Raw genomic sequence first — 12,161 nt, 5'->3', positions numbered from 1 at the left:
TTTTTTTAGCGAGGCAGTTGGGGTTAAGTGACTTACCCAGGGTCACACAGCTAGTAAGTGTTAAGTGTCTGAGGCAGGATTTGAACTCAGGTACTCCTGACTCCAAGGCCAGTGCTCTATCCACTGCACCACCTAGCTGCCCCGATAGATGTACTTTTGAATTTGACTGGACCATCTGCCTGGTGGGAACCTTCATCTCTAAATTGCAACATTCTCCTCTTGCTCTTAAACCTCCATCTCCTTCCCCTTGTTCACCACTCAGCCCCACTGACCCTCTTGGACAGCTCTCCTGGTCTTTTCAAACAGAGACTCACCTCCCTGTGGAGATTTCCTGGAAGAAACAAATCTGATGCTTTTAGGATTGGATTGGTTTTTTATTATAGGATATTTAAGATCTTAGATTTAGAACTAGAAGGGATCTTAGAGAGAGGCCTTGTGGCACCATCCTCTCATTTTAAAGTCCCCATAGAGGTTTGGTGACTTGCTGAAGGTCCCATGATTAAGTGGCAATTAAGATTTGCTCCCAGGTCCTCTCTGCCAAATCCATTGGTCTTTCTACTGTACCCTTCTTGTTTCCCTTGGGCGGGGTGGTTGCTGGGGGTGGTAATAGTGGTAGGGGGCACGACTGTAGGCTTCATGTATTTAAAAGGCTCCCAGTGGGAGAGGGATTAGACTTTTTGTCTGCCTTGGTTCCGAAGAGTAGATTTAGAAACCTGGAAGTTGTAAGGAGGCAGATTTAAACTCAGTGTGAGGAAAACTCCCCAACAATTAGAACTGATCGAGAGTGGAATAGGCTACATCTGCAGGTGATGTGTTGTCTCTTACCCTGGGTGCTGCCTGTTTTCCAAGGGTCTTATAGAGAGGATTCCTGAGTACAGGCTGGACTAGAAAAACCCCTGAGGGTCCTTCTGCCTCTCAGATGCGTAGATACAGGGATTCCTGTGTAGTGCCTGAGAGTCCATGTTCAGCACAACCAAGGTCACAGAGAAGAGGGGACAAGAGGTGAGAGTCATGGGAGGAAAGATGATCTGGGGGTGTGTGGAGGCAGTAGCTATAACCCTGTAAGAGGACAAAGATGCATAGATAGAAAGAGAGAGAGCTCAGGAAGTCTCCAAAGAGGTGGGAGTTAAGACTAGTCTCTTTGTAGCTCTGCAAGCAGGCGTGCACATAATCAGAACACCACGTGGGCTAAAAGAGCAAGAGGAAGACACAGTCTAGAAGCAGTAAACAGGGATGAGGATTGCTTTGTTTTAAATATCCTCTCTAAGGGAGCTCTATCCAGCTCTGTGAGGCCCTCTGTGAGGGTTCTGCTGCTGGGAGAACTATCTATCTGTCCCTGAATACACCTGGCCAGAGCTGGATCTGGAGGAGTCCCCAGAGAGCACTCAGTCCTCGATGGGAATTGTTTTCATTGGGCCCATAAAATACCACCAGAAAGGTGGCCCAAGACCTGTTTTTGTTTCAAATAACAGCATAGTCTCTATTTTTTTTTTTAATGGACAGTTCATGAGACACCAAGACAGCCTTGTAAACAAGTATAGAAAAGTGACCTGCCCCCACATGCCCTTTTTCCCCCACAGCCTGCCTGGCTTCCCCCCCCCCCCCCCTGCGCCCCCACCCCCAGGGAGTCCTGGCATTGAGAACAAGTGACTTCACTGTTCTTTTTTCCTCCTCACTGGGCAACTGCTGTTTTTATTAACCCTAGGCTAGTAGGTGAGCAGCTAGCTTGGGCATGAACTAATAGTCATAATAAAGAGCTCACATTCCTGTAGCGCTTGAATGTTTAGAAAGTGCTTTTTCCTATAACCCCAGGAGATGAGTTGTGCCAATGTCATTCTTGTCCCCATTGGGAAGAAACGGTTACTCAGACAAAACAACTCAGCCAAGGTCACCAAGCAAGTATTAGGACTATGATTTGAACCTAGGTTTCCTGACTGAGTTGTCTGCAGCATCAGAGGGTATACTCGGAGGGTTCAAGAGAAAATGGTTTTCTTGTCCTGCAGAAAAGGAGCTCAGACTCTGAAGACTCCCACCCAATCCAGTGATGCCCAGTCATGCTGTAGCCCCTGTGGGAGTGTTCGAGGGATGGTGCAAAAATGAAAAGCCACCAAGGGATAGAGAAACTCTTGTCTCTATACCCTCTTCTCCACCTGCCAACTCCACATACCTTAGCAGACTGTTCTGCTGACCTTTTCAAACAGGGACTGGTCTCACGATTGCTGGGGCAGGCTTGCCGAAATCAGAATAATCCCTGATCTCAGGGTCAGGGCATGGCAAATCATTAAATAAGATTTCTTGGAAGGAACAGACAAACAAAGTAGGGGCTAGGGGGGTGGGGTGAAGTTGGGAAGTAGAGTAGAAAAAAGTCAAAGGGCTCATTAAGTGGACTGGAACTTAACTTGAGGGGATTTGAAATGGTTCTGCCTCAGAAAAGACCTCTCTGCACATCTACCCAATGTACCCAGGAACCCAGAAAGCTGCAGGACACAGATTGCTGTTGTTTCAGCTTTTTTCAACCAGCAAATCATTTCTGAATGCTATTCCTTCTGGCTGTGTGTCTTCTATCTTGGAAAGCTGTGCTTAGGGGGAGAATGAGAATGCAGGGACAAGAGAAGAGGAGCCTTAGATTATGAAGGCAAATAAGACACATCTATGATTGCCCCATATTAATTGATTAGCTTTGTTCCACCTCTGTCAAGTACCTTACTTAACACTTCATTTTTGAATGCCCATCTTTTTTATTTCACCCACCCTCCACCTTGGGCCCTTAACCTGGGGTTTGTGAACTTGATTCTTTTTAAAATATTAAATATTTAACTATTTCAGCACAACAGATTTCCTTTCCAAGTCTGTGTATTTTGTGCATTTAAAAGCATTATTTTGAGAAGGGGTCCTTAGGCTTCAGCAGATTGTCCAAGAGACCTATGACACAGGAAGAGATTAAGAACTCCTTAACCCTTTGGACTGTCCCTGTCTTACAGGAAATGCCATGAGTAGTTTCCCAGCTCCTATTCATAGAAGGAACTTCAGGATCAAACCATGCTTCTCAGCTCCCTTTTTTTTTTTTTTGTGAGGCAATTGGGGTTAAGTGACTTGCCCAGGGTCACGTAGCTAGTAAGTGTCAAGGGTCTGAGGCCGGATTTGAACTCAGGTCCTCCTGAATCCATGGCCGGTGCTGTATCCACTGCACCACCTAGCTGCCCCTCAGCTCCCCTTTTAATGCCCATTCTGCCCAAGTTCTAGGATGTTCAGACAGTGCCATAAAGATCAGTGGCTCTCTGCATATTTCCCTTCTTTCCATTCCTCCTCCACCAAAAGTATGAGATGTAATAAAAAGAGAATATGGAACTTGGGATTGGGAGGCATGGGTTCAAATCCTGGCTCTGAGACTTATTTAGCCATGCAACTGTTGGCAAATCACTTAACCACTCCAAGTCCATTTCCTCATCTCAAAAAATGGATAATAATTTCTGCACTGCCTATCTCAGAATTGTGAAAAAAAAATCTTTTGCAAACCTTAAAATGGTAGAGAAATGTGAGCCATAATACTCCACACCAACTGGGCTCAACCATCCCAGGCAGAAGTGAGCTGCTGTAATCTCTGGAACAGATCCTGGGTGTGTGTGTGTGTGTGTGTGTGTGTGTGTGTGTGTTTGTTTTTTCAAAGAGTTATCCCTCCCTCCACAGTTTGTCTCTTGGAACTTGAGAAGTAAAGATCAGATGTCAAAGAATGAATTGAGGTTCCAGTAGAGTCCCATGTACCTTTCTCCCCTTCTAGGTGGTGGCTCTTTGCACATATCCAAACCTGTTGGACAGCCCTAGCTTCCCAGAGGATGCCAAGAACCGAGCAAGGAGGATCTTAAAGGCCTGTGGGGGGAACAGCCTGGGTGAGCCCTTAAATGGGGTGTGCCTGATACTGGGAGGGGTAGGGAGGGGTTACCTCTGTATGTCATATTGGAGGGGATAAGAGGCTGTGGGCCCAATTGTGCATTGTTAATGACTAAAATAACAAATTCTGGGTAATGTTCCCAGAGGAAGAAAGCTGATTAGTATGTCGTCCTTGGTTATGCTTAGGTTTACTTTGTGTATTCAAAGGTAATTGTTTTAAGTAAAGTCTTCCTTAGGTTTCTAAGGGCAAAAATGTTTGTTTCATAAAGCTTGAATTTTACCACCTGGGCAGGTTCTGGAAATAGCATTCATTTGTCAATGGGCCCTAAAGAGATTGACAGCATTTAGCTATTAGCTTTGGGAATAGGAGAGTAAACAGAAGTAGTGATACTGCTTTGCTTTGCCAATCATTCCTTCACCTCAGGCATTAATTCTATTGACTTTACACACAAACATACACACACAACAGATCTCCTTTTGTTCTTTTCTCTGTCTTCCTTTTTAGGACTGAATATATCTTGAGCCTCACTTAAATTTTCCATTTCACTGAGTTTGAAGTTCCTCCAACCCCAGGGCCACTCATGACCTGCTTTCTGCTGCATGCTTACAGAGAAAGGCAGTTTGCAAGAGGGCCTGCTAATTCCATATACCACAAGTAGAAGAACAGGAATCTGGCTCCCTTGAGCTATTGGGATGAAAATTATATTCTCTTTTCCCTTTCCCTACTGGGAAAGAAGTAAATGACCAGGCATCTCCTTCTTTAAGCCTGATGTCCAGCCTCTGAGGTGTTGGGAATTTGTTATCTTCTCTTTTATTCCTGCTCCTGTACCCTTGCCTGCTCAGAGGGGGCCCTTCTTAATGGAAGCTGCTTGCTGCCCCATCCCCTCTGCCCAGGTGTCTCCAACTGTCTCTTTTTAAAAAGTAGAGTAGAGGGGCAGCTAGGTGGCGCAGTGGATAAAGCACTGGCCCTGGATTCAGGAGTTCCTGAGTTCAAATCCGGCCTCAGACACTTGACACTTACTAGCTGTGTGACCTTGGGCAAGTCACTTAAGCCCCATAGCCCTGCCAAAAAAAAAAAGTAGAGTAGAAGCAGCAGAGAAATGGAGCTCAGAATCCAGCTGTTTCTCCACAAGCATGATACAGACCAGGACATTCTGGAAGACAAGAGTTTTCTTGCAGTCTGAATATGAGCTGCAGACCCTCATTACCTTTTATTACCAGCTCCTGCCTTTGCCTTCTGACCCTCAGGTTGACTGGGCTTTGTCTTTCAGGAAGTAGCCCAGTCCTTGTGTTTTTCCTCATTCTCTTCCATTCCCCTAACCCCTCCTGCACTGTCCTGACCTTATATGCTGATATCCAGACCACAGGCAGAGGGAAAAACCACTTAAAGAGGCCCTCAGTCGTGGAAAAACTGTCTTCTCTTTGTTCAGTATCCTACAGGCATCACTACAAAGGATCTTGGTGAAGGTCAAGTTACCCTGCAGGTCAAAACTCCCTGGAGGGCCCCTGTGGAACTCCAAGGGTGCTTCTTGGGGTTCCCTCGCAAGATGTGCCCTACAAGATGTTTGTTTTTTCTTTCTTACACATGTGTGCTCTGGGTCTGTAGCTCGGCACATAGATATTTTCCCCAAATAGGAACACATCTGTACTCTCTTTCTGCCTACTCTTCCATCTGTCACAGTTTGTCTTTTACCACTTCACGTTTTCTTGCAAGGGAAACAGAACTTTGTCCTTAATTATAGAATTTAGTGACACATTCTTCTGCCCTTCCTTATTTTACAGATGAGGATCTCAATAAACTAGAGGGTCACTGCTCCTCCCAAGGTCCTCTAGGTGGTAAATAACAAAGGCTCCTTTTGAACCAGTGGCCTTCTACCTACAAGGCTGTCCACTCTGTCCTCCTGCCCCCCTAATTCAGCAAATAGCTAGTGCCTGTTGGGTAAAGAGCAAGCACGGTGATAGGTGTTGAGGGGATAGAGATAAAACAGAGATAACCCAGAGCTAAGGTGAGGTGCTTGCCCTTGTTGAGTTCAGTCTGTTAGAGAAGACAAATGCCCCAGCAGCCGGAATGCACACTTGTAGATGATCAGTGAAGTACTTGGTCAGAAAGACTAGTCTAGTTTGTCTGGAGTGTGATGGCCAATAAGGCTGAGAAGGTAAAGTTTAGGGTGTCCCTACATTTGTCAAGGGCCTTGAATGCCAGGTTAAGGGGTTTAAACAGTAAGCAATCTGGAGCCAGGGTGGGTTTTGAGTAGAGGAATGACATGACACACCTGGAAGATTATTCTTACAATGTATAAAGCATGGATTAGAGGAGAGGGGGGCAGTTAGGTGTTGAAGTAGATAGTGTCAGGCCTGGGGTCAGGAAGACTCAACTTCCTGAGTTCAAATTTGGCCTCAGACACTAACTGTGTGACCCTGGGTGAGTCACTTCACCCTGTTTGCCTTAGTTCCTCATCTGTAAAATGAACTGGAGAAGGAAATGACAAACCCCGCTCCTGTATCTTTGCCAAGAAAACCCCAAATGGGGTCATGACAAGTCAGACATAACTAAAATGACTGGATAACAAAGAGGAAAGAGAATAGAGGTGGGAAGACCCCCTAAGAGACTATTGGAAGAGTTGAGTATTTGTTTCACTGAGCCAAGTTTGTTGCTGCTCAGTGGCTGAACTCCAGCTTTTGAAGTGGCTTTCTGTAGCTCTGTGGCCACCAACTAGCTTGGAGGGAACTGGTAAAAGGGGAAGTGGGGTGGGAGAGATGGTCCATGTCTCTCTCTGACCAGACTCTGTCCATAGAAGACAGCGCTGACCACAGAGCTTTACTTATAGCAGCACAGCTTGTTTGCCTCCAATGATCAGTAAAACATAATGGAAGAAAGTGATGTGAGTATCAGAAAAAACACTGGATTTGAGATCATAGGACTTGGAAGGATGGAGGGAAGGAAACAAGCATGTATTAAGTACCTATTAGATGCTAAGCACTGGGGGCGCCCATACAAACAAAAAGGGGGAAAAGTCCCTGACCTAAAGGAGTGCACATTCTAATGGGGGAAGACAGCATGCTAAAAGGAGGGGGTGAAGGAATGGAGGTGTGGGACGAAGAAAATCAGAAACAGGTATTGGAGAAGAATGAAAGCAGGCTGGCCTTGCAAAGGGGTCCATGATGAGGAGGCCACAGGGTGGGTGGTAGGATGTTTGTGGGGAGGAGGCCCCAGATGCTGGGCAAAGTTCTAGGATGAGACAGCAGTAGAGGCTTGATTCTGAAGGCCAGAAAGTCGGGAACAGGGCCAAAAAGAGAATAAAGGCAGGCCGGCCAGCCTCCTTCAAAGAAAATAGCTGGGGCAGCTAGGTGGCACAGTGGATAGAGTACTGGCCCTGGAGTCAGGAATACTTGAGTTCAAATCCAGCCTCAGACACTTAACACTTACTAGCGGTGTGACCCTGGGCAAGTCACTTAACCCCAATTGCCTCACTAAAAAAAAAAAAAAAAAAGAAAATAGCTGTTCTAGTTACTGTGTGGCAAAGAAGCAAGCTACTTCTTTCAGGTCCTCAGTTTTCTCCCTTATAAAATGAGAGGGTTTGGGCCAGTCGATCTCTAAAAGTCCTTCGTAGCTCTTCTATCCCATTTTCCTATGTTAGCTGTTTAAGTTAGGTTTATCAGCCTGGAGACTCCTTGATAAAGGCAAATGGGAAATTGATTGCTGTCCCCAGCTATTGTTAGACAGTCATCCCTGTACCAGGTACCTTGTGTTGATTGAGCCAGGCTTGTGACTTTTCTCAGTTGGGACAAAGGATATATTTTTTCAAAGCCCATGTTTTTCCATTTCTCTCCAGCAATAACTTTTTTCCTTTTTTGTTTGAAGAACAGGTCATTCTTGTATTTGAGCTTCACTTGGTCCTTGACTCCAATACCTATAGTTAAAGACATAAAGGCAAGGAGCCAGCACGGTATAATAATAGCTGACACATAAGGCTTTTGGGTACACACAGTGATTTCCCCGTCATTGCTTTTGAGCCGTATGACAACCTTCTGAAATAGGTTGGCATTCTACAGGATCGCCACTTTGAAAATGAGGAAACATGCTCAGAAATATTAAATGACTTCAATATTAAGTGACCTGCCTACATAGCCAGTAAGTGCCAGAGGCAGCATTTGAACCCAGGCCTCTTAAGGATACCAATCTCTTCCTTCTCTCCATTTTTTCAAGTTGTCACTCAAAAAAAAAAAACCCACAACAAAACAAAACATTAGACTTTATAATTTGAAGGCCTGGGTTCCAATCCTGGCTGTGGTCCTTACTACCTTTGTGATTGGGAACAGGCATCATTGGTTCTAGAACTGGAAGGGGCCTTACAGATGGCCAAGTCACTTCACTCTCTCTGGGCCTCTTCTTTCCCATTTGTAAAATGGAGATGGCTGTACATCTAGAGCGAAATTCAGAGAGTTGTTGTGAAGAAAGCATTCCTTAAGCCCCCTAGAAATGTGATGTTATGGTGCTAATAGGTTAAGAGGCAGGCACTGGCCCTGTGATTTCTTTGGTGTAGTGAGGGGCTCCCAGTTAGTGAACAGTCTCACAGAGTTCCTTAGATTAACTCACCATGGGGGGTGGGGGTCGCTTGACTTGCTCACACACAGTTCTACAGATTGTTTGTGTCAAAGGAGGAGCTTGGACCAAGGTCTTCCTGCCCCCAAGGCCAGCTCCGTCCTCGCTATGCTGTTCTGCCTGTCCTGTATCATGCTGGTAAAGTCATATAATATGTTACTTATTATGTGATAGGGTTAATATTTTGGACCACATGAATACTCTCTTTTAATACCATAGAAACTCCTCAAATGAGTGACTACCTAAGGGCACATAAGCTCTCTTTAGGACAAGGGTTAGAAACATCCTTTGTTGCTCTCCTAGAGCTAATAAACGGAACCGGCCCAACCAATCAGTGTTTCCACTGAACACTTACTACTTGCCAGCCACTGTTCTAGATGGTGGGGGTTATGGAAGTAGGAGAAGACTAAAATCTGTCTTGGGAGCTCATAGACTAGAAGGGGTGATGAGACTTAACACCCACCATGTGAGTACTGCCAGAAAATGATTTTGGCCTCAATCTGTGATATCTTTGTTATGGGGGATTTCCCAGGGAAAGGAGCTGCTCCCTCTCTCAGTGCAGATCTGCAAGTGTAGTACATATAGTTTATGCCCTTAGAGAGAGACTTGTTCCTTCGAGGTTAAGTGACTTTCTCACAGTCACACAGCCAGTGTCAGAGGGCAGACTTGAGACTGTACAGGCTACTTCTCTAGGGCCTACAATGGCAGGTTCAGTTTCTTACATTTGAAATTACAGATTTTACACTATCCCAGTCCACTCCCAGGGGCTAGGCCAAATCAAAACCCAATTAGTTTGGAGGAATTAAAGATCCCTCTCCCCCACCCCCAGTAGAATGTAAATTCCTAGAAGGTAAGGAATATTTCATTTCTGTCTTTGTGACTCCATGAATAATAATTACTTGTTCGATTGATTAGAAAATAATACAGGGGGGCAGCTAGGTGGCGCAGTGGATAGAGCACCGGCCCTGGAATCAGGAGGACCTGAGTTCAAATCCGGCCTCAGACACTTAACACTTACTAGCTGTGTGACCCTGGGCAAGTCACTTAACCCCAATTGCCTCGCTAAAAAAAAAGAAAGAAAGAAAGAAAATAATACAGGGCAATTTATATTGTCTTTTTTTGTCCCAGGAGATAAATAGTACAGGTTTTATTATCCCCCAATTTGTAGGTGAAAATATTAAGGCCTAGAGATTTACCTAAGGTCACTTAGTCAGTTGGGAATGGGGGGGAGGTGGTAGAAGGAGGGTCAAGACTAGACCATGAGCTTGACATCTTTGTCCACTAGACCTTTGCTTTTTTTCCATTAGACCACCCAGGTTTAGTTTCTAACAGACAAGACGTGCAATGTCTTCGGGCTGGTAGGTGTGCTTTTTTCATGGCATTTGGTTGCTGTCTTCCAGGGTCCTACAGTGCAAGCCAGGGTGTCAACTGCATCCGAGAAGATGTGGCTGCCTACATCGAGAGGAGAGATGGTGGTGTGCCTGCAGACCCTGACAACATTTACCTGACAACGGGAGCTAGCGATGGCATTTCTGTAGGTGCTAGCCTTGTTTGTAACTGTGTGCTGGAAGGAGGGAGAGGGAGCAAGGGAGGCTGATAGGAGGGAAGAGAAACTACCCACCCACCTACACAACCTGCCCCAGCAGCCTTACAAATGAGTCTGAGGACTTGTTAGCTCTTTGAAAGATGGCTAAGTACAGTGAAAAAGAGGACTGGCCTTAGAGTCAGGAACACCTGGGTTCAGATCCTCTCACTCAGATGCTTAACTAGATGTGTAACCTGGGTAAGTCCCTTAATTAACTTCCCTTGGGCCTCAGTTTCCTTCTCTGTAAAAGTAATGATAATAGCACCTACCTCACATGATCTCAAGTGTCAGGGGCTTTCTAGTCAAACTTCCTCCTGTTTATAAAGGAATGAGGACTGGTTAAGAAGGCACTAGGTGTGGAATGATATACTTATTTTTGGTTTTGCAAACTTTGGAGCACTGTATAAATGTGAATGCTTATTACTTAGACAATAAGTCAAAACACAGTGATAACATATCACTTGCCCTGGTCTCAATTTTTTCCTGCTTCATAAATTGTTAACCTGCGTGCAACTTTAAAGTGCCTACCAGAACCAGGCCCCCAGGGGAGAGAAACAGAACCAGCGTTCTCACAAAGGAAAAACAATGTCTAAGATACTGTACCTTGCCTCTTCTCATCCTCCTTCACTAAATTAATAAGGAGTCCCAGGATCATTTGAACCTGAGGATGTTTGAAAACCCCTATCCAAGTTTAACCTACTTTTTGTTATTGCTCCATTGTTTTCAGTTATGTCTGAGTCTTTGTGACCCCATTTGGATTTTGGTGGGGTTTTTTGGCAAAGATACTGCAGTGGTTTGCCCTTTCTCCATTTTATTTTACAGATGAAGAGACTGAGGCAAACAGGGTTAAGTGACTTACTTGGCCAGGGTCACACAGGCTAGTAAATGTCTGAGGCCAGATTTGAATTCAGGAAGAACTTCCTGATTTCAGGCTCAGCATTTTCCCCTGTGATGCTACCTACCTGCTCTAAACTACTTTGGGATATTTACCTAAAAATGATTGTCAACAAAATTCTCTTGAAGCCCAGAGCCCCCAATTAAGATTAGAACCCCCTAGCAGTTTAGAGGGAGGCTCAAGCTTCTGTCCTATTTTCATTCTGTATTCCTAGCTGCCTCTAGGAAGTTTTGGTGGCACAGTCTATAGAGCCACCCTGGAGTCAGGGAGACCTGAGTTCAGTTTAACCTCAGACTCTCATTTACTGGCTGTGTGATCCTGTGTGACTGGGCAGGTCACTCAACCTCTTTCTGACTCCTATTTTCTCATCCGTAATAATAGTGCTTACCTCCCAGCGTTGTTCTGAGAGTCAAATGAGCTACTACTGTTTGATAAGTGTGTGGCACTCAATAGGATTCTAATAAGTGCTAGTTTCTTTTCTTTCCTTTCTGTTATAGCATGGGGAATAGAATACTGATTAGGTGATGTCCAGAATCTAAGAACTTGTCCCAGAAAGGTTGTCCCTGCCCTTACAATCTAGATTCCTGTTTTCCTGAGGTTTTCCTTGGGTTTTTGTCCCCTTTGTCAGCAAGGGAGCAGGGATGCTAGATGTTTGGATCAGGGAGGTTTTATTTTCATTTACATAGCTGGGCTTTGTTCTTTATCGTCTTGTGAGGGAGGCTGGTAGTAATATTGTCTTCCTCATTTGACAGATGATTAAACTGATAACCAGAGAGGTAGCATCCCTTGCCAAGGGTCACAGAGCAGGTATACAGTAAAGCCAGGGCCTAGAATCCAGATTTCCTGAAACTCTCAAGAATGTTAGAGAATGAAAGAGATGTTATATAGAGGGAAACTGAGGCCCAGAGAGCCTTTCCTGGGATGACAAAGCAAGAGCGTGCTGAAGCTGGAACAAGAGCCCACAGCTCCAGATTTGAGCCTGTTTTATTTTCTTTAACCCCGAGATGTCAGGAAGCTCCCCTTTCATCCTGCAAGGTGTTCTGGGTAGGCAGTGACAAGGAATGTGGCCATCTGCAGGTGCTCGGTGTCATGCGTGGCCCTTTGCTAGAGCATGTTCATAGTTTAATGTTTAAAAGTTCCAACTCTACACAGCCAATGTGGGAAGGAACAAAAGGGAACATGGCCCTATA

General features: G+C 45.1%; 1 protein-coding gene across 1 annotated transcript in view; it reads left to right on the top strand.

The window, feature by feature from the left end:
- The window catches only part of GPT2 (glutamic--pyruvic transaminase 2), a 53,352-nt gene that overhangs the window by 15,501 nt on the left and 25,690 nt on the right, over positions 1-12,161 (top strand). Inside the window, exons 4-5 of the mRNA XM_043983303.1 lie at positions 3,779-3,887; positions 9,892-10,025. Coding sequence (XP_043839238.1) covers positions 3,779-3,887; positions 9,892-10,025 — 243 coding nt within the window. The remainder of the gene's footprint in view (positions 1-3,778; positions 3,888-9,891; positions 10,026-12,161) is intronic.

This window comes from Dromiciops gliroides, chromosome 2, assembly GCF_019393635.1.
Source record: "Dromiciops gliroides isolate mDroGli1 chromosome 2, mDroGli1.pri, whole genome shotgun sequence".
NCBI classification, from domain to species: Eukaryota; Metazoa; Chordata; class Mammalia; order Microbiotheria; family Microbiotheriidae; genus Dromiciops; species Dromiciops gliroides.
Note: the sequence above shows the minus strand (reverse complement) of the source record. Positions and strands in the feature narration are given on the sequence as shown.